Here is a 23,341-nt window from a genome sequence, read left to right as displayed (position 1 = left end):
CAACCCCAATAAAAATTACCACAGCATTTTTTAATGAATTGGAAAAGTTAATTATGAAATTTATTTGAAATGACATGGGGCACCAAAGAGCCAAAGATATATTGAAAAAGAAAAACAATATCGAAGGAATCACAGTACCTGACTTTAAAACATACCACAAAGCTACATAGTCAAAACTGCATGGTATTGGCACAAGGATAGACATACTGAACAAGAGTACCAAATTGAGAGTTCTGATATAGATGCTGGCATATTCAACAAGGCCACCAAGTCCATTTAACTGAGAGTGAATGGCCTCTTTAACAAATGGAGCTTCGAGAAGTGGATATCAGTATCCAAAGAATGACAGAGGAACACCATCTCACAACTTATAGAAAAATTAACTCAAGATGGACCAAAGATCTAAATATAAGAGCCAAGAACATAAAAATCTTGGACGATAATGTAGGGAAGCATCTACAGGATCTTGTATTAGGAAATAGTTCATGAATTTTACACTCAAAGCATGAGTAATGAAAGAAAAAATAGATACGTGTGACCTATTCAAAATTAAAAACTTTTGCACCTCAAAGGAGTTTGTCAAGAAAGTGAAAAGGCAGCCTATTCAATGGGAGAAAACATTTAGTAACCATATATCTGAGAGGCCTAATATACAGCATAAAGAAAGAAATCCTATACCTTGAAAATAAAAAAGACAACCCATTTAAGAGATGGGCAAATGATTTGAATAGACACTTCACCAAAGAATAAATACAAATGGCTAAAAAGCTCATGGAAACACACTCAACATCATTAGCAATTAGGTAAATGCAAATCAAGAAAATAATGATGGACACCAACCATCTCAAGGAACAGAGAGAGTCTCTAACTGCCAGCAAGATAGTCCCATTCATCTACTCCACGCGATCTAAAGCCTCCTCTTAATTAGAGGCAGAGTGGGCATCACCACCCCAGAATCCTTAGGACTGAGGAATGAACGATGGACTAGAGTAGACTTAATATTATTCTACTATAAATTCATTGTAATTCTAGCAATGGAAGCACTTTTATCATTGATGTGGAGGCAGTGGCCACTGAAGGTTCTGAAGAGAGGGAAAAGGAAAAATAGGGGTAATTTTGAGGCATTTTCAAGACTTGGAAATTGTTCTGAATTCACTGCAATGACAGATACAGACCATTATATATCTTGTAATAACTTACAAAACTGTGTAGGAGAATGTATAAACTACAGTGTAAACTATAATCCACGCTTGGTGGCAATGCTCCAAAATGTATTCATCAATTGTAACAAATGTACCACACTGATGAAGGATGTTGTTAATGTGGGAAAATGTGGGAGGGCTAGGGAGTGGGGTATATGGGAATGCCCTATATTTTTTATGTAACATTTATGTAATGTTTTTTTTTTTTTGAGTATATTAAAAAAAAAAAAACCAAAAAGAAACAGATTTGAAAAGACTTATATGAAGAACTTCTTTAGTATCCCTGTGCCCTTCCATGCCTAAGCAAGTTCCAATGAAATTTGGTTACTCAGGTTACTCTTATTTTGATATTGTTTCAGGTACACATTGGTATGAACACAGGGAACTTTAAAAAAATGGTACAAGCATTTTCAATTTCATCTCTTCAGATAAAGAATATGGGATTCTGGTGAAGAATACTTAGGTGTGAAAAGGTAGGAAATACTTAACTTTTTAAGTTGCTCCAACTCTCTTATCTACAAATTGGGGATAATGCTAAAACTCATAATAATTACAGAATAGTAAGAAATGGAAAGCATTATATGAAGTACAAAGTTTGGATAAATATAAAGTTAAGCTCTTGTTGTCCCCAGAGACTTTATCATTATAAAATCAAGAGCTGAGATATCTAAAAAAGTTTATCTACATAGATAGTCATGCTCCATTTTAAATCTTCACTTTTACCAGTCTAGAAGGATGAGGAGAAGGATTCTTAAGATGTTGGCTTCATCCAGATATCTTTGTTCTTAATTCTTAAATTCATGTTGCTACTGCCTTGGTTTTCCATATTATTTTGTTATTAAGAATTTATCTCAACCCCAAAGACTTTGTAACATCCAAGTTCAAAATTACTTTAAACAGCTATTTAACGAGATTAGGAGTTCTATACTTTATCTACCAATTTACTGAAGAACTGAAAAATAGACACCTAAGAAATACTTAATGTTTCTTTTTAAAAAACACAATTGTGTATTTTAGTTAATATTTTTAATATTTTTTATAAAATGATCTGCCATAGTGTCTATAGAATATGTATATCCCTATTACCAATTTCTTTCATCATTCATATTCCTATTTTTCTCCATGAAAAAGGTAGATGCCAAATACTCAATGGTTCTCAATAACTCAATTTAACCATCCCGAGGGGAGTGATTTGATTTACTTAGCCTTGGTGGTAGTCAGTATCAGCTTGATATGTGGAAAACAATTAACTATTGCATCTCTCTGATATTACATTAAATAAATTTGTCAAAAAAATGGATGAATATTTGTTCTTGTTCTTAAAGCAATATCGATCACTTTACAGATGTGCAAACTGAGGCCCAGAGTCTTTGATAAACCAAGGACCCATTGTTATTACCTCCCCCAAACAAGGGTATGGTTCTTTTAATCAGGCTCTTTTTCTACTTCATCTTTAATACATAAAATTTAGAAAAAAAGGTCTAGTTTTAGATAGTTAGCAATGTAAAATAGGCATCTTATACAAATTTGTAACAGCCTTTCAAAATTAGACACAAAAATACAGTATGCCAGGAGTTCATTTTATAGAACTTGGAAGTTCAAACTTTAAGCTGGAGTATTTTAGGTCACTGGCAGCTAGTTTTCAAAGATGGCCTTACTTAAATCCTCTCTTCTCTGCATATGCTTCCTTCTCCTACCATCATGTGGTAAAAATCTATTTCTTTTCCCTGGAAATCTGGGCTGGCCTTGTGACTTGTTTTAATGAGGTGGAAGTGACAATGTGCCAGTTATGGGGCTGTTTTTGCTTCTAAATTCTCTTGGAAAAGCCAGTAGCCATGATGTAAAACAGCACTTCAGACTAGATACTGAATGATGAGATAAGGAGTGGACAGAGAGAGAGGTCATATGGACAAGCACCAAAGTGCCAGGCAGGTGAGTAAAGCCTTTCTGGACCTTCCAGTTAAGCCCAACTTCCAGCTGAATGGGTGATCCCAGCTGCTATTACAGAAAACAATGGAATCACATGGCTGGATTCTGGCTAAATTCCTGACCAGTGGATTATAAGAAATAATAAATCATGGATTTTTAAGCTCATAAGTTTGGGCTTTGCTAGGTAGCTACAAGCTAAATGAAATGAGGGGTTAGGAAGCAGCACTAATTCCAAGTGTGGAGTTTTAGCTCCATTATATATTGTCATTGCCTAGGAAAATTAAGGAGGGAGACTGCAAAGAGGTACTTGTACAGTTATAGATACGGATGGAACAGGATGAAAAATAAATGACCAACTTGAAGGGTAAATCAAATCCCTTGCTATGGAAATACAGAGACACAGAAGTTAAGTTTCTGCCCTCAAGCATATTATAACTGGTTGAGTTTTTTTGTTTTGTTTGTTATTTAAACAAAAAGGGTATAAAGATCCCTTTGTGATTCATGAGTTTAAAGAATGGGTATTCACATGTTTGTGTGAAATGTGCCTCTCTCAAACCTTGTTAAGGTGCTGGCACATTTACACATCTGACATGGGAAACAAAAAAGGGTATATATATAGAAACAAAGACAGAAAGTAACAGAGGACTATGTGAGTTGTGGCCAGGGAAGGTTTCACTGACACCCAACAGCATGGTAAAATGGTAGGCAAGATACCAAGAATTAAGATCTGGTTTCAAGCCTTGGTTCTGCTCCTTGTTAGTCACAAGATATTGGTTAAGTCATTACACCTTTCTAGGATTGTATGCCCTATAGTTGTAAATTACTTTGTTTTGCTATACCTAGGCCTAAATCTACCATTAGCCTGCTGGGTGACTTTGACAAGTCACTCACCATCTGTGCCAGTTTACATTCTTGACAATCAGTGGTTAGGATTAATGATCCATGAAGTAGACATTAGGGGTATAATAAAATATGACCCTGATTGGTGTGCAGAAAGAAACTTCTTTTAAGCCAGGAAGATTACAAGCTAAAACTTACAGGAAGGAATTACTTTCTTTTATATTCATAATGTTTTAAGTGTGCACTAGGTAAGGAGTAGACATAAGCTCTGTTTTCAAGAAATCTGAATTTTAGGAGTTATAAGGCAAGTATCCAATAAGCTAAAATAGAAAGATAATATAAACAACTCATAATTATGAGTGAAAAATACTACGGAAATGAAGAGGAAGATGAATCAGGGCGGCATTATGAACAGATTTTGGAGGACAGGTTGGATTTTGGCAAACAGAAGTTCACAGAAAATGCACTAATAATAAGATTCTGGGCTGAAATATGGCAGCAGCAAAGTCAAAGTCATAGGAGAATAAAATATCCAGAGGAAAGAGAGTATCAGGGAAACATATTGGAAAGCAGTTTAAAATATGACATTCTGGAAGGTCCTGAATTGAGAGATTGGGCTTCATCTGCTATATGATGGGGAAGTCACAGTTAAAAAAAAAAAAAAAAAAAGGCAAAGTAAAACATCAGAAAATGTATCTGATAAGAATATTTAGAAGAAAAACGTTAAAAATGCTCAGAGAAAAAAAAGCCCAGGGACAGAGAACAACTATGAGGGGGTTTAGTTATCTAAGTTATCATAAAGAAAAGAACAAATGGATTAAAATATTAGTAGCCAGAAAATGATAGAAAGAGATAATTAACGAAACAGAGAAACAGAAAAGGCTTGGTAACTCACAAGATAGTGGGTAAGGGAGAACTCAAAGCAGATAGGTTTTGAGCTTGTGTGATGAGGAAAGTTATCATTATTAACTGAATTGTGTGAAGTCTGAAGGAGTTATTAGGAAATGAGTGTGGTGGTGTGGGTAAGGAAAATGACCTGATATTTCTGTTTCCTTACCATTTTCAGTCAATCTGATTATAAAATTCATAATTAAACCAAATCTTAAATCTGAGGTTTGTATTCCCTCAAACATTTATATTTTTAAAAAAGACACTGATAACAGTGAGTCTACTAATAGATCTTTTAGTGCATGGTACGGATTATACCTCCTACCTTCTAAATTTCTTCCTTAGCACTCTTCACTATTTACCAAACCCCAGCAAATGTCCAGGTTCCATTCACCAAGGCTTCTACTAAACCCAAGATCACTCTAAAAATGGATTTATAATCATCGCTGACTAAAAGGATAAATACAGCTATGCTGATGTTCTATAATTTAGTCATTACTAAGAAAATGTAAGTGGAATATTTTAGAGTTAATGCATGGAACATGTTCACTTCAGGTGGCTGGTGAGATGTCAAAAAGGCTTAACAAAAAAAACAGAAAAGGTATGAGTTGGCTGGAGAAAGTTTGTGGCTTTATGAGAATTCTGGGATAGTACATGGAGAAGCTCAGATAAACACATTGCCTTCAGAGAACTTACTTACCTGGGCAAACTTGTGAATCTGTTCTACCACTGCCGCAAACAGAGCATGGACACTTTCATCAATCAGGCTCTGCATGTAATGCACCGCCTCTTCATCCGACAGGTCTAGGCGGAATTTATCTTGAACCTGCAACATAACAGTCTGTTAATTTAACGAAAAAAAAAAAACCAAAAAAACAGGGACATATTTCAAGGAAACAAAATCAAACTGATCTAGATATTACTACAATGTATCAGTTATTTCTATGTCAAAGAAATGATTCATATCCTATAAGGAGTTCTGAATGCTTTTATTTTTTTTAGTGGGATGTTTACTGTTTTTGTTATATGCTCTTAATATCACTCCATGCTTGCTGGTTGTAAACATTTTTTTTTAGGGGAAAAAAAACTAAACAAAGGTAACTAGGAAATTTGATAGTTAGGCCTTTCAAATTGAAAAGTAAACTAAAACTGGTCTTTTATCTCAAAAGTATATTTTGCTTTTTTGCAGTTCCAAAACTAGAATTACTATGTAAGACTTAAATTGTGACATTTCTTAATCTCTTCACCTTATCTGTTATAAAATTGTGAAGTGGGTGTAGCAAGGTGAGATTATATTAATATTCTCCACCACTTTCACTGCCTATGTGAGAATAGTAACTAAATCAACCACTGACTAACTGTAAACTAAATCTTCTAAAATGTCACCTTTTCTATAGGCGATCTCTGTATCCCTGAAAAAGGACTACTTTACCAGGTCTGTAATTTCTAAAGACATTCTAAAGGCACTTTTCTTTTCACTCGTATTTAAAGTTAGTTGATTTCTGATAGCATTAACTCCTAGAAAAATTAGTGTGTATGTGTATAATATATATGAGAATGTTAAAAAAAAAAAAGGCGAGTATTTACTGAATGAGTACTTGGTACAAAACACTGTGCAAAGCACTGTACATGGAATATTTCACTTGATTCTGACATGGCCCTTTAAGGCAGACATTATCTTAATCTGTAAGATGCAGAATCCAGAATGTTAGGCAGAGAAGTCATGAAGCCAACCCAGAGACCCTCAACTGTTGATTAGTGTGGCACATGCTTCCAGATAGTCTCATGTCACTACATTAAACCATTGTACTCTACTACTTTCTTCTTTTATAAATGACCATATAACTTCTGAAAGGCAGGCTAGAAGAAAATGGGATTTCCAAGTGGATGAAAAATAGTCACATTTAGTATTTCATTTTAAGTGTAGGGTTTAACTGTTAAAAACCTAGGAAGAAGAAAGCAAAGATAGTCATGGTAGCCCATAGGCCATCAATGGTATTTCTGGCTGGACTGAAGGTATACAGATGACCTGACAGCTATTCAGTGAATTAGTTCTACCATTTCTGGACCACAAATACTGACATATAAGTTCTTTGAGTTTAAACTTTTGTTTTCCTAGACTTCTACTTAGAAAGATCATATGTGGCAATTTTGGAACTATTTTTAGGCACATCATAAATCTACAAGGCAGAAGAATCAAAATAATACATTAGCCCAGTTTATCAAAACCTACTTCCTTATAGAAGTGCCTGAATTACAAACAGAAGGTATTGGCATATAAAAATGTTATTTACCAATATAAATATTCTTTTTTATAATAAAGGCAATTTAATTGCATAGAAAAAGTTGATTTGATAGCACATATACTTACGTTAGGCTGCTTCTTACAAGTTCTTTTCATTTTTTTCAACCTACATTCTGTTCTTCAGATTTATACTTTCTATTGATTTATCTTTAAATTCACTGACTCTTCCCAATGCCTTTTCAATCTATTAACAGCCTCTTCAATTAATGTTTCATTTTAGCTACTGTACTTTCAGCTCTGGAATCTTCATTTTGTCTTTTTCTTCCTAGATTTTATTTCTGTTGCAATCCCTACCTATTAAATCAGTAAGCTTTTATTTTCCCTTATGCCAATGAAGATATTTATAATAGCTGCACTGAAGTCCTTTTCTGATAGTTGAGACATCTGGGTCACTGCAGGTGTTTCTACTGATTGTTCACCCCTTACTATAAGGTCATGTTCTTCTGTTTCTTCACATATACAGGGCATTTTGAATGATATATTGTAGAGAATCCAAATTCTGTTGTTTTCCTTGGTCATTCTAGTAGGCAGTTCAGTTGGTTGAAATCCAATTCCAAACTCTGTCCTCATTGTAATGGACAGTAACTGAAACTTATGCTAATTTCTTTAAGCTTCCACCTATTGCATTTTTGGTATTTTGTATTGTTTTATTTTTTTGCTGGGACCCTAGTCTGTATAGTTTCACATTCAGCCAGGATTTGAAAAAATTTTATATGCTAATAAAGGGGAGCTTTCAAAAAAATTTTCCCTGTCTACCTAGCTATCCCAGCACCCCAAACTCTGTCCCCTTACACCTCATCAGTAAGTCTGCAGACAAGCCTCCAAGCCAACCTTAGGACAGCCTTCAAGCAAAAGGCTTCACATTTGCATATTTCATCTGCAGTTCCCCTTATACCCTTTGTATATATGCTCAATTTTGGTCACTCCCCAGTTCCTTCAAATGGTATTTTTATAACAGTGTTTTTAACTTTTACCAACTTTAAAATAGAGTCCTCTAATGCTAAATACATTGGACAAACCAGAAGACTGAGGGAAACAAGTATTTAGTGTTTATTCCTTTATCTTGTGAATGCAATCACCAGCTTCAATCTTACTGATCCTTTTGTAATTCTACACCATACTGGAACCATTCCAACTACCAACCTATCACAGGACACAGAAAAGCATCTCTGAAAGAGAGTTATTCCGCCACTAATAAAATGTCCCAGTGGACAAATTAACTACAATTTGAAAAGCCTATTTTACTACTGCGTAGCTCTCAAATTAGTAAAAGTTCAAGTGAACTAAAACATTTATTCCTTCATTTTAGTTTTGCTACTGCTCTTCATTTGAACACTGTAATTCAAGTAGTAGATTATAATTTTATAGACTTTTATATTAGCTACATGCCAGTTAGTTCACATTAAGCTTGAAATCAACTGGAAGTAGGACAGCAATAAACCAAACCATCACTTACTGCATGTATCTATGATGAAAGATTTGTAAAACTGGCAAAAACCTTGAAAGGTATTTTGTTTTTTGGTTACTTTTTGTTAAATTTTTTATTGCAGTAATATATGTAAAATTCAGAATTTTCCATTCTAACCTCTTTCAAGTGTACAATTCAGTGGTATTAATTATATTCACAATATTGTGTTACAATCACAGATATTCCATTCCAATTAGTTCCTCAAATAAACTCTGAAACCATTAAATAATTCCTCCTTCCCTTTCACTCATTCCCCACCACTGGTAACCTTTAATCTACTATTTGTGTCTTATGAAATTTGCTCATTCTAGGTATTTCATATAAGAGAGAACATATAATATTTGTCTTTTTGTGTCTGGATTACCTCATTCAACATGATGTCTCCAACACTCATCCAAGTTATAGCATGTTTCAAAATCCTTGGAAGGTATTTAAATGTTTAATTTTTAAACATGGAGTAATCTCTTGGAGATTAACCATCATCCTTTTTACTTTCTAATTCCTAAACACATCAATTGTAAAAATTAATCACTCTATCCTTTCAAAAACCTCCTTTAACAATGAGAAGTAAAATCCATTTCATACATATGGAAATCTGACTAAGAATGAAAAAAATGAGTCCTTCTAATGACATATCTTTTTAAAGCTTCCAGAAACTACTATTTGCTCTTTTATTTTTAAAACTCTTCCTTGTTGCCAGCCCTAACTACAGAGAACACAATCTGTTGCAAGAATTTCAAGTTTAACATAATCACTTGATGTTTGGATGTCTTATTCTTAAAAACATAAAACACTGATAATATGAAAAAATATATTTTATGCTGAAAAACAATTATATGGAGGATTATTTTAAGACTATTATATTTCAGAGTTAGTGTCTTTTAAAGACAGTCTCAATTAGCCTCCTCTTTGCCACTAATCATAAATGAATTATTACATGTTGCATTATTTTGGTATTGGATTATTGAAAAGATTTAATCTGGTGAATTTTGTATTGTACCTACCTAAGCTATAAAAAAACTGATATTTTTCAAGTTACTTAAAAAGAGGTAGCTTGACTTTCTTAGGCCAACACTAAAGGGCCTAATGGTGTAACCTCTCAAATTGTTCTGGGAAGGTAATTATTTCCTTGGATTATCAGGCTCAATGTCCACTGAGTAAATTATCTACTGGCTCTCATTCCAATTCTCCATCCATAATAAAAAGATATAATAATTGAGATACATTAGAACAGCTTATAGTAGATAAATACTTCCTATAAGAAGATACAAAGGCATAACCTGTATGCTCTAAGAATAGGTTCTATTTGTCACTTAAGTGAAATGATTCTAAAGAGGTTATCAGCAATGATAAAACACAATTGCTACTAAATTAGACCTTATTAGCAAATCAAGTCTCATTCAAACCCACTCAGATACTAGTTTTACGCTATTTTTTTAACTAGAGAGATGTTTTCATTGTAGCCTTATACTTTACATCTGAAAAGATTTACTAAAACCTTGTCTTGACAGCACAGCCTTTAAAGGAAACCATGGGCATTTCACTCTAGAGGCATCCATGGTAATCAGTGGACAATTGTGATGCCTACACCATGGGCACTAAAAACAGAGTGTTCCTAAAATTTACCAAGTTATTTTTATGTCCAGTGAATTTCTATTTGCCGAGGTTGTCAGATTTAAAGGCGGTATTTGCTACAAAGGACAAAATCAAATCATCTGACATCTCTGCTTACAAAATGGGGCTCTGTTATCTCAATATCAATTTTTTCCTTCTAAATTAATCTCTAAACCTCAATCTGGATACATTTTAAAAAATGGAAACACACTGTAAATTTTCTTTTAAAATTTTAGCACACTTCTCACAAATTTCACATACACATTTAATGGTTATCAAACAGATATAGTTAAGTAAGCAATAGATCTTCCTTTATTTGAAGACCAGTTTAAACCTGCATTCTTCTAATGTGTCCCTGTGGATTTAACATGGTCATCTGAAAACAACCATTTTCAATAAATAAGAGCCCTAGATATTAAATCTGCTCTTCTGACAACTCTTGGATGACTTCACACTTCTGGCAATACAAGATAATTCCACGTGCCAGGTAGCTCTATTGTAAGCTGTATTAGGAATTATCCAAATATTTGGAAGGGTAAGAAACTTCATTCCAGATGTGATGTTACTTTACTCCCACTGTCAGACCAAACTCTGGGAAAGGTTAGGAAAGTGATCAGAAACAAGTATCTTTGCTTGCCTTCATCCTAACTACAAACCAAGAGGGCTGAGATATAGCAAATAAGGAATTCTTTTGTTTCTAAGGAGTAATCTGTTAAATTTGAAGTTAAGGAAAATGAAAATTAGCCTAATGTTCCTGAGCCAGACCAAATTATACAATTTCTAAATTGCTAAATTCTGTACACAACCATTCCAAGTAGTATGGCCTATTAAATTTTTGCCTTTCATAGATTCTTCATGTACCAACCTTTTCAAATGTGTACAGTTACGCCCTAAACCAAACCCTGGAACACATTTCTAGACTAAACTGTATTGTCTTTAATAAGAAGCACTGTCATTTGAAATACCTATACCAAATTTTTACTTTTTGTCTTTGGAATTTCAAAATACACCATTCAAATGACTAACTTAACATTAATTAACATAGAAGCTTTTGCTAAAAATAATGTAATGTTTAGCATTTCAGATATAATGACTTTCATTTTAATAAAAGCAAAACACTCCCACTAAATTCTTCTCACTCAAAAAACTGTTCTACTTTGTACTTTTTTCCTAATTATTTAATCATAAAAGTAATTACAAGAAAAGAGTGTTTATCAGGGTAAAAGGAGAGTTTCAATCAAAACATTTTCTTGCTTAGCTCATCTGATTGCTTGAGCTAGCATTAGAATTAAAACTCCTTTACTTGAATAAAAAGGCAGAATTTAAAATAAAGAGTAATTAAAAAGAAACATGATGGAAACTGAACCCCCATTCAGCTATTGCTAAAAGAGAATCAAGGCTTTAAATAATCTTTTCTTAGTAAGATACATGGTTACTGTTTAAGAAAAATCTACATTGCCAAAATTCCATGAAAGTGATAATATGGACTGAATGTTTATTGATTTTATAGACACTAAACCTAATTACATTTTACAGGTATTTTGAAATAGATTCAGCTAATGTTTAGCTGTTTGTAATATATTAGAACTTTTTGCTTGAAAATTTAGAGGTGGAACATATCCAGTTAATTCTTCAACCAAGTAGTTTATCTTCTTAAATTACTTTGAACAAACTTGTTACTACACTTATGCAAGGCTTCTATTTTATTACTCAATTAAAGGAAACATGAATGAGAAAGCAATGGCTGTCAAGTGGTCATGTTTATTCCTTAAACTAGTCTATCTTCCATTTTAATAGTTTTTCTGAATAAATATTCATAGGTGTAAAAAAAGCCAAGATTTAAAATTCCTTAAAAAGAGGCAATTGTGTTCTTTCAACCCACCTTATCTAGTAGAAAATTTAATGATTTGCTATAGAGTATATATGATTTTTTTATCTCAAAAATTTTAAAACTCTTTCATTCCTGAGTGCATTTTATAGAAACTAAGAATTCTTATTCCCTACCACAGGTTTATTCAGGTAAGAGCTGACTTTTACCTCTTCAGTGAGGCATTTCCTGGCCAACAAATTGAAAATTTCCAATACCACTGTAACTCAACATTTCATTTTTCTCCCTCTCTTTAATTTTTTTTTTCTGTAACACTGATCACTATCTGATATACTATGTATCTTACTTTATTGTTTGTTGCGCTTACTAGAAGGTAAGCTTCATGAAGGCAGGGGATTTTGTTTTATAATTATAAGCCAAAACTTGGGACAGTGCTTGACACACAATTCACAGTTCAATAAATATTGTAGAGTAAAGTGAATGAAGTATAAAAAATATGCATGAGAAGGATATACTCAAACTTCAGGGGAATGATTATCATTAGGAAAGAGGAATGTGCCTGAGAATAATCCAAACCTAACCTTAGCATTTCAATTCATTAGTAAAGAGGACCAAAAGCAAATAGGGCTAAATGTTAACATTTGTTAAATATGGGTGATGGTCATATAGTGTTTGTTATATAAGCCTCTGTATTTTTAAGTATTTCATATAAAAATTAAGAAAAAATGCTATTTTCTTATTGTAAATTTAGTCTATCTACTATGCTTTAGTTATGATACTGGTACCATAATACTTTGCTTTTTGTCATTATGTATTTTAAGATTTATTTATCCTCCCCCACTGTTTGCACTTGCAGTCTGCTCTCTGCATCCATTTGCTATGTGCTCTGTGTCTGCTCATCTTCTCTTTAGGAAAACACCAAGAACTGAACCTGGGACCTCCCATGTGGGAGAGAGGCACTCAATCGCTTGAGCCCCCTCTGCTCCCTGCTTTGTTTTCCTCTATGCCTCCTTGTTGTGTCATCTTGTTGCATCAGCTCGCTGTGCGACCCTATGCTACCAGTTTGTTGTCTTGCTTGTCTTCTCCAGGAGGTAGTGGGAACCGAACCCAGGACCTCCCATGTGGTAGGTGGGAGCTCAATTGCTTGAGTCATATCTGCTTCCCATGTATTCTTTTGATTAGACTATGTGAATAACCTTGCTTTAATTGATTAGCTTTAAAGGATTAAAACTAATTTTGAACAAGCTTATTTTAGCACCAAGCAGACAGGGGCACACTGACCTACCAGGCTATCAATTAACATTTGTTACTGATGATTATATGCTAAAATTTTGACCCCATCTCAAATTGTACACAATGGTGTTTTTGAAGAAATAAACTAGGTTAACAAAAATGTCAGGGTCAGGGTTTTACATACATAAGTAACCAGTTTCCCAAAAAATAAAACAAAATTGATATATAAAATATACAGAAACAAGGAAATATTGTTGTATTAGGTCCACCAAATAATCAGAGTAACTTGTACTTTTTTGAAGACTTCAGCCTCAAGTGCATTGCTGTTTCTCTAGCTGGCAACCATTTATAAGGCAAAAGCAAACATTTTCGAAGTAGCAAGACTTCGAAGTTAATATCAATAATATTTAATCAAATATAAAAGTCTCCTTGAAAAAGTCAACCAATATAAAACACAAATTTTAGCCTATTTCAGAATAACATTTCAATATTATGACTTTAATGTCAAGTTTATGTTGTATTTGGCTACTTCACATTTTTGATCGAAAGAAGAAAGAAAGCAAAGAAATCTTTTATGAAATACTCTTGTGGAGAAAATGATGGAGAAATGCCAGTTTTCAAGGTTCATTTAATTGAAAGTCAAATAATAGCAAGGTGAGTATTACCCTCAAAGGGAACATGACTAATGTACAGGCTTATGTTTCTCTTTTTCATGAAATGAATTATTTCATGTTTTGAAAAGATAGTGCTATAAGAAGTGGTAATAAAAGAGCATTATCCTTCAACAACAAAATCATGATTTTCTAAAATAGAAACAGATGGAATGAATTAACAAGAACAACATAGCTTAACTGCCAGAAGAAATTGAAAACTGAAAAATGCTATTAGAATTTTCACAAATGACTCTGGAATACAAGTGAAAACAAGGAAGAATGAACTTATGACAGATAAATTTTAAAAAGACAAATTTTGAAATCTGGCACAACTGATTATAGCTAAGTATAACAATTTGATATGGTTATGAATTCCAAAAATAGATATTGGATTATGTTTGTAATGTGATCTGTAGCTGGGCCTGATTGAGTTATGATTAGGGCTTTAATCGGGCCACGTCATTAGGGCATTAAGTCCCCGCCCCTTGGTGGGTGGGGATTCACAGATAAAAGGCATGGCAGAGGACAGAATTGCAGGTTTTCTGATGTTGGAGTTTTGATGTTGGAGTTTGATGCTGGAGACTTAAGCTGGAGCTCTGGGAAGTCAGCATGTAAAGGAAAGAGAAGCAAGCCCCAGGAAGAAAGGAACCTTGAACCCAGAGAAAAGCAAGCCCCAGGAACATAGGAACCCAGGAAGCCTGAACCCTCACAGACATTGGCAGCCATCTTGCTCCAAATAGATTTTGGTGAGGGAAGTAACTTTTGCTTTATGGCCTGGTATCTGTAAGCTCCTACCCTTTATAAAAACCAACCAATTTCTGATATTTTCCATCAGCACCCCTTTGGCTGACTAATACACTAAGGAAATTTTTATCAGTTATATTTCTTAATGGATAAGCTTTAGTGAATGAAAAAAATAATAAAATGACAGAAAATATGATATACCAGAAGGATAACTATACTTTCTTTGGGGGAGGAAAAGGAATTTATTGAAACAGTGCTGGCTGGGTAAAACAATGGAATGCAAAAGGAAGATACTTTTCTTAAATGGTTAAAGAATTTAAAGTCTCTGTTATTGTTTTTAAAAAATTTATAGAACAGGAAAAAGAAATTAATTAGTCATGTAACTGTTAAATGCACGAGATATCTAATAATGTTTAGTCATAACTTAGGACTTTTTGGAACTGGTTATTATTTTCAAGCACCAGAGAACTCCACCTCTGAGACTGCTACTGTCCTTCAATTAATTTTATCATTATATGAAGTTAATAGTCTGCACTATCTTTTACTGAACTACAATACTGATAATCACATTGATATTTAAGATCAAACTATCAGAAGCAGACTTGGCCCAATGGATAGGGCGTCCGCCTACCACATGGGATGTCCGCGGTTCAAACCGGGCCTTCTTGACCCGTCTGGAGCTGGCCCATGCACAGTGCTGATATGCGCAAGGAGTGCCATGCCATGCAGGGGTGTCCATGTGCAGGGGAGCCCCACATGCAAGGAGTGCGCTCCGTAAGGAGAGCCGCCCAGCGCTAAACAAAGTGCAGCCTGCCCAAGAATGCTGCTGCACTCATGGAGAGCTGACACAACAAGATGAAGCAACAAAAAGAGACACAGATTCCCAGTGCCGCTGATAAGGATAGAAACGGTCACAGAAGAACACACAGCGAATGGACACAGAGAGCAGACAACTGGGGGTGGGAGGGGGAAAGGGAGAGAAATTTTTAAAAAAGTAAATCTTAAAAAAAAAGATCAAATTATGTTAACATTGGGTGAATAAAATGCTCTACATACAATCTCCACCAAATAAGACAAATAGATACTAAATCAGACAAAAACCTTAAAACTCCCCTTCCCTACGTATCTACAAGAAATCAAGGTAAAATAGCTCTGAATAACAGTTCATCTACATGGCTTTCCTTTGTTCTATTTTTTTTTTTCTTTTGAGGTTCTGGGGCCAGAGGTTGAACCTGGGACCTCATAAGTGGGTAGCTAGCGCTCAACCACTGGGCCACACTGGTTCCCCTGAGTTGATTTTTTTGTTTGCTTTTGTTTTAAGGAGGCACTGAGAACCGAACCTAGGACCTCCCATGTGGGAAGCAAGTGCTCAACTGCTTGAGCCACATCCCTTCCCCTTTGTTCTTTTCTTATGACATATTTAAAAAATGTCTGTAACTGAGGGTATGGATGTGAAGGCCAAAGAATGGCTGTTTTATCTTATGTATAAAACGTACAGTGTTTGTTTTTGAGCCTTAGCATACTTAGACTTGATATGCCAGCAGTGAGGTATCCCACCTGGAATATTAAAGGATGAGATAAACTTTTCAAGAAAAAAGTCAAGGGTTACAAGCTGTCTTTTCAGATATAATGACCTATCATATGCTTGTGGATATCAATGGGGAAGGAGAACTAGCAGCAAATGACTTGGAAGGTAGTTGTATTTTGGCAAGTGGAAAAAAAAAGTATGAAAGTTTCTCTCAGTCAAGTATGGTTATGAATAGTCTGAGTTCTATGATGTGACCAATGCCATATGCCAAGAACACCTAAGATTTTGCCAAATTAAATTTACATTACTTAAGACTCTAGCAGCTCTGACTACAAGGAGAAATGAGTTACTGAAACCTTAGTCTCTTTTAAATATGAATGCATAAAAATTACCTTTTTCACAGTTTTATCTGGTTCAAGAGCAATATCTGGAATGTTTGCATCTACCATCAAGGAAAACAAGTTCAAAATCAGATTAGAATACCTACAGAAAAGCAGAAAAGAAAAAAATACTCAGTTAGAATTCACCATTTCTTTTTCATATCAAGAACACTCCTTGGGTCTTTATGATTATTACTCCAGTGGAAAATAGAATGTGACACTCTTAATCCACTATCTGAATAAAAAGCAAGCCTTGAAAAAAATCGTATTCTTTATCTTAATATAATTTAATACCATTTCCAGGTCCCATACTATGGAACAAACTTTTAGAGCAACTATCTAATAATGACATTCTTTCCATTCTTTAGTAAATGTATTTCTTTTAGAAGGGTCTGAGGAGAATCCACTTTATATCTAATCAATGAAGAACTGTCTTTGCCAGAAAATGACAAGAATCTTCTATCTTAAAAGGACCTCAGTGAGATATGGATAACTAGATAAAAGGGAAATAATGTAATCCTTCTAATCATTCTGAGTATCCTCTGGTGATACTATTCACAACTTTGGGAACTACAGTGACTGGATATAAGCAGTCCTAGATGGAGGAAAAAATACCTACATTCTACATTAAAAGTATCTTTGGGGAGGGGCCATAGTGGCTTCTTAACAGTAACTAAAATTTTATTCTCATCAACCCCTAAACTCTCCTACTTTCCCCCAAAAGGAAAAACAGTGTTACTGTTCCAGATGTTTGTTTCCACAGTACGCCCTGTGGGGAAAGGTATAAGGAAGTTGACACTGGGCATACTCCACCTCCTGTTCCAGAATACTCTGGTCTTGGGCAGTTATGTTATGGATGGCTCTTGAAGTGGAAGGAGGAGATTCAGGTTTGACTTTTGGGGTTAGATGTGAATAAAGGAAGCCTTGGTTCCTTTGGCAATGAAGGTGGTTTTTAGTTGGCCTTTGTAAAAGGGTCAACCTAAGTGCCTTACAATGTCTTCTCCAGGGGATGAAGATCAGGATTTAGGTGATGAAGAATCTTTATCCCAGCCATCTATCTAAATATCTATAACATAAAAAAAGCAAACTACTTAAACTATTACTTAAAACTATTTAAAAACTTTAAAACTCTTACTTTAAAAGCATAGGAAAAAGGTCCCTTTTCCTGTTTTTGCCTGAATCCAACTTCTCTTAAAAGGAAGGGCTAGTATGATACGGCCAAATTCCAGGACACTATATTTGGTCCATATTTTGGGGGGCAAAGTTTAAACAGAGTTCATGTGACTGGTGTACTTTTCTTTACCTACAGCTGTATTATAAGGGATAATGCTGTTTCCTATCAGGAGAAAGTAAGGTCTTTCTCTTAGGCTTCTCTTTATCCTAAACATATGAAGAAGGCTGCTTCTGCTCTAAAGGGCTGTATGGAGTGGATAGTGTAAGCAGCTGTGTTCTATCTTAGGGAGAAACACTTTTCTACCTAGGTTTTCCTCTTCCCTTTAGCTTACAAATAAAGGGGTCTCTAGTTTTTCTAGCTCAATGGAGTTTTTTTTTTTTAAGATTTTTTATTCATTTCTCTCCCTCCCAACCCCCACCCCCAGCTATCTGCTTTCTATGTCCATTCGCTGTGTGTTCTTCTGTAGGAATTTGTGTCTCTTTTTGTTGCATCATCTTGCTGGGTCAGCTCTCCATGTGTGCGGCGGCATTCCTGGGCAGGCTGCACTTTTTTTTGCATTGGGCAGCTCTCCTTACGGCACACCCCTGCGTGGGGCACTCTTTGCGCGCATCAGCACTGTGCATGGGCCAGCTTATCACATGGGTCAGGAGGCCCTGGGTTTGAACCTTGGACCTCCCATATGGTAGATGGACGCCCCATCCATTGGGCCAAATCCGCTTCCCTCAGTGGAGTTTTAGTGGTATTAAACAATGCAAATCCTCAGAATAATAGATTATCTGTTGGGTCTCTATTCTGGGCATAGTTTTCTTTAGGGATGGATGATAGTTGTCAAAGGTAGGACCCTCTACCATTTTAATAGCACCTATTCTGACACTACATATCTCTCTCAACTATACTTTACTTTTTGCAAACATGGTATAATCTCATATATGCAGAGATTAAATCTACACCTGGAAAAAAGAGTTGTTGGAGAAGACAGTACAATTTGAATGTTAGACATAGATTTGATTTAAACTTTATTTCTTGGGGAAAGAGAGAAACTACATCATATATAATAATGCCTGCACTCAGGAAATTCTCAACAGTGAATTAGTAATGACTTTTAAGAAACGATTTACACAGTCAAGGCACTAAGAGGCAAACTCATGTATCACAAATTAATCCTTTGGATGAAAACTGCTAAGTGAAATCATAATAATGTTTGAACTGTAATAATAATGGGCCTTGCAGCCAAAAATGACTATCCATAAGAGCTTCAAATTATCCATTTTATCATCATTTTCAAGTTTTATATTGTCCATGAAAATCAGGAGAAACTATAACTTCCACCTTGCTATCCATGTAATCACATGAAGCGCTAAGCCATTTATACTCTTAAATAAAGAAGTATGATAATAGCTAAAAAGCTTTAACCTAGCTTTAAATAACTTACTCATTTCCTTACTCATATAAAAATTTTATCTAGCCAGTCAACAAATACTTATTGAATATTCACTATATATATACTGTTATAGATACTAGAGATACACTGGTGAATTATACAAATAAGGCCCTTACATTCATGAAGCCTATCTTCTTAGAAAGTGTGGACTCAGGCAATAAACTGATAAACAAGGTAATTTCGTGCCTGGTTAAGTGATAAAGACTAAAAAGGAAAAAACAAATGAACAGGGAAATGGACTAGAGATTGATGGGGTGGGATGAAAGAGAGCCATTTTAAGGAGGTAGGATTTTATTTAAATGCACTGGGAAGCAACGGAATTCAAAGAAAGAAGTGACACTCTAATAATATATTTTCAAAGTCATTCTGTGGTAGAATAAGAATGGAGGTAGGGAAACCACTTCACAGTTGTCCAGGTAGAGAAGAAACACCACGGAAATTATCTAACAAGATATATTTAGGAGGTGGAATGGACTGATGTTTTCATTGGGGGGTGGGGAGGGAGGGTAGAGGAATTGAGTGTCAGCAAGGATTTAGCCTAAGTAATAAGATACTACTGTTATTCACCAAAACAGGAAAGAATAAACAAAGGAAGAACAGAATATATGGCAGGGAATCAGTAATTCTGTTTTGGACACACTGAGTTTGAGATTCCTATTAGACTCCTAGTGCAGATGTCAAGTAGGCAGTTAGATATATTTCAGAGGAGAGATCAGGGCTGGTGTTATTAGGTTGAAAGCCACCAGTGTATGTGGATCCTATTAATAAGTAATAAGACTGGGTGAAAATGCTTAAGGAGAGAGCTTAGAGGAAAAAAAAGATCTAGAACTTAAAGTCTGTGTAATGATCATGGAGCCTCTAGATAAGTCAATACTTAGAGGTTGGAAGAAAGGAGTAATCATTAAAAATGACAGGAGCAAATCAGTGAGGCAAAAGGAAAACATGAGGTGAGTTACACCAGATCTAAGAAAGATTTTCAGGAGCAAGGGGGGTAATTAAATGTGTCACATGCTGCTTTGAAGCAAAAGAGACCCCTGGATTTGGTATATAGGTAACTGTTCTTGATAAAATTAGTTTCAATAGCAGAGTAGGAAAGGAAGCATTATTTGAAAAAACCAAAGAGAGAAAGAGGTAAGTGTAGCAGTTTGATATTATTTATGAATTCCAAAAAGATATTATGTTTATAAACTGGTCTGTTCTCTGGACAAGATACCCTTTGATTTAAATTCAAAGGTTTTAATTTACTTGATTAAATCAAGATTAGGGCTTTGATTAAACCATGTCATTAGGGTGTGCAGGGTAGGGTCCCTGCTCCCTTGGTGGGGATATAAAACACTCTTACACAGAGATGATACATAGAGGAAGAGAGATAGCTCTATAGACACAGCAAAAGTCCGAGGAAGAAAGATGGGCCCAATACCAGCCTATAGCTGAGATCAGAAGGAGCTGGGATCACAAAACCTTAAAGGGAAGAGAAAAGAACCCTCTCAGAGGTCACCAGTCATCTTGCTTCAACATTTGGCAATAGACTTTGGGTGAGGAAGTATACTTCAGTTGGACTCTTTAGGGCCTTGTAACTGTAAGCTTTTACCCTCAAAAATATTCTTTATAAAAGCCAAAGACTTCTGGTACTTTGCATCAGCACCCCTTTGGGTGACTAATATAGCAAGTAAATGGATCAATAAGAAGAGAAATTTTTAAAGTGGTTTAGCTGTGAAGGAGAATGGAGAAACAGGACAATGATACAATGTTTAGGAGAACCCAAAGAGGTTTCCAACATTGGCTGATGTGCCCTGGGGTGTCGGGGTGTGTGGGGGAGGGTAAGAGTGTTAAATGGCCTCTGGTTAAGAACCACTGATTTAGAAGGAGACACCACCACATTTGTACGGATTGTCTTCAACTAACATAAAGCTGTTGCACTGTAGGCATGACAGAGTTCTGACCAAGCTTAGACAAATGAAATTATAAGACTGGAAGAAAATGCTTAAGGAGAAAGTTTCATGGGAGGGGTCAAAAAGGGCAATTATAGTTTTGGACCATAAAATCTGCTGGGAAAAGATAAAAGTGAGGTAGATTATATATGGTGACAGGATGACAGGACTTGAAGTTATCAATGAGGGTGTTATTCAAAGATGTCTTGTTGGAGAAATGATTAGCAATCAACAACAACAAAAAAACATGGAAAGAAAATATTTGGTCAAAACTCAATAAAATGTGGGAAAAAAAACCTTTGTTTCAAACAAGTTTTTGAGTATCAGATTCTTACAGGTAATTTTTACTAACCGAACCATATTTTAATATACAACATTAAAAAATAAACGTTGATTAAAATATGAAGGTCCAGCTCATCTTAAATGAAGTACAGTGAAATTTTTAACATTAAAAAAGTTTCTATAAAAACTCTGCATAAAATTATTTCAATTCCTTTGTGTGTGTGTTTCTCTATAGTAAAGAATGTTAACTTAGGCTCTCCCTTAATAAACTGTTTTCTCAGTCTACTGAATTGCAACTAATCCATTATCAAAGACAGTTTATAAAGCATATTGTCTTCCTTCTGCTTTCATCAAGACAGAGCATTTTTGATATTTCTCTAAGCTATCTTTTCATATCATCTTGTCTGCATCCTCACTGAAATCTCTACAGCCCCATCCAGTTTTCTATAGGCTTTGAATATTTTAAAATAAAATCCTAAGATATTAAAGTAGAACTCTCATCTCTCATCACCAGACAAATTGAAAGAGCATAGGGTTCATCTCATTATACTTTAAGCATTTCTGGAAAGTAAAACCGAGCCATTCTGCTACCCAAAGAATAATGGGTAGCAGAATAAGTAATAAAATCCTCTGTAAAATGCATATTTAAGGGTTTGTGACACATGGTAGAAACTGAGTTAACAATGAAGGCCTATTTAGTCATTACAAAGATGAAACTATAAATAAAACAAAAAAAAACCACAACAAAACAAAACAAACTGAAAAAAAAGATGAAACTGATTAATATATAAATCAGAAACTCTGGGAGTTCTCATATAAATACTGATAGTTCTCATTCAATAAAACATACATGGAAAGTCTGAATTCCAAATATTCAAATGCTACATGTGGTCCTGAGGTTACAAAGACAAATGAGACAAAGCCCATGTGCACAGGCAACTCACTGCCTACTGGCTATGTGTTTTACCTTCAACAGGCATGTAAGTAACCTACACTGGAATTTCCTACTGGTCTAACGATATTCATGTTGCAAATAGTCGTAGGTCAAATGATCAGACATTTAGGATCAGAGCTGTGTCCTGAATTTGATAAATATTTTAATGTGTTTTTTTTCTTGAGGCTATATTGCTATTCAGTCTTACTGAATGTTTCCTCCTCCCTCCTGAAGTGCAACCAAGACTGAGGCTGATAAAGTGCTGAAAAATAAAAACAAATGAGTTAATTTCACTTTAAGTTAAAGTGTTCATTCTTTGAAGAAGTGGGAAGTCAGCCAGGGAGAAGGAAAAGAACATAATGTCACAGAGTATAATCCTCCAAAACTGGTTTCAGGGGGACTGGGATAGTATAAAGCTTCTATCTTTACTCTATCCCAGGACTTTCAGAAGTACATTGAGCCCACTTTACTAAAATGATGTCAACCCACTGATTTTGAAACCTATCTTTATCCAATGTTGTGCAATGCCAGCTTCCCATTTGGTGGTATTGAGCAATCAGATAATTAGTAGAAAAGCAAAGTTTTGTCACTATCCTTTGATATCACTCTTTATCAAAATAGACAGCAAATATATTTAAGAAATATTGTTGCCTATGTCATTGAAAAAGAGTAATGCTAAGGAATGCATACCTCTGAAAACTCCTCTTCTCTATGAAGTGAATTTACCAAACATCTCTATAGCAAACAAATCGACTTACCTTCGAAGGTGGAGAAAAGCCGTGTAACACTGTTTACGGAATTCTTGGTACTGCTCACTCTGTGTGCCTCCCATGCCTTCTACCATTTCTTTATTCAGCTTCATTGGAGGAGGAAGAGGCTTCGGATCACGACCCAAAATATATCCAAAGTCTATGTGGAAGAGTTTGCCTATAGGTTGACAAGAAACTCATTTGTTTCCAAATTATCA

The 23,341-nt window shown here is 35.0% G+C and overlaps 1 protein-coding gene, 1 non-coding gene and 1 pseudogene across 2 annotated transcripts in view; 2 read left to right on the top strand and 1 right to left on the bottom strand.

The window, feature by feature from the left end:
* Nucleotides 1-23,341, bottom strand: part of PIK3C3 (phosphatidylinositol 3-kinase catalytic subunit type 3) — a 195,244-nt gene that overhangs the window by 11,942 nt on the left and 159,961 nt on the right. The window contains exons 22-24 of the mRNA XM_058277607.2: nt 23,133-23,301; nt 16,625-16,715; nt 5,560-5,685 (exon numbers count right to left, since the gene is read on the bottom strand). Of these exons, the coding sequence (XP_058133590.1) occupies nt 5,560-5,685; nt 16,625-16,715; nt 23,133-23,301 (386 nt within the window). The remainder of the gene's footprint in view (nt 1-5,559; nt 5,686-16,624; nt 16,716-23,132; nt 23,302-23,341) is intronic.
* Nucleotides 1-23,341, top strand: part of LOC101412456 (STING ER exit protein pseudogene) — a 131,846-nt pseudogene that overhangs the window by 26,187 nt on the left and 82,318 nt on the right.
* Nucleotides 3,618-3,722, top strand: LOC111759238 (small nucleolar RNA U13). Its single transcript, XR_002793302.1, has one exon. It is a non-coding gene; the product is annotated as a small nucleolar RNA U13 (small nucleolar RNA).

This window comes from Dasypus novemcinctus, chromosome 16, assembly GCF_030445035.2.
Source record: "Dasypus novemcinctus isolate mDasNov1 chromosome 16, mDasNov1.1.hap2, whole genome shotgun sequence".
Classification (NCBI taxonomy): Eukaryota; Metazoa; Chordata; class Mammalia; order Cingulata; family Dasypodidae; genus Dasypus; species Dasypus novemcinctus.
The sequence above is the reverse complement of the archived record's forward strand: the minus strand, read 5'-3'. Positions and strand labels throughout refer to the sequence as shown.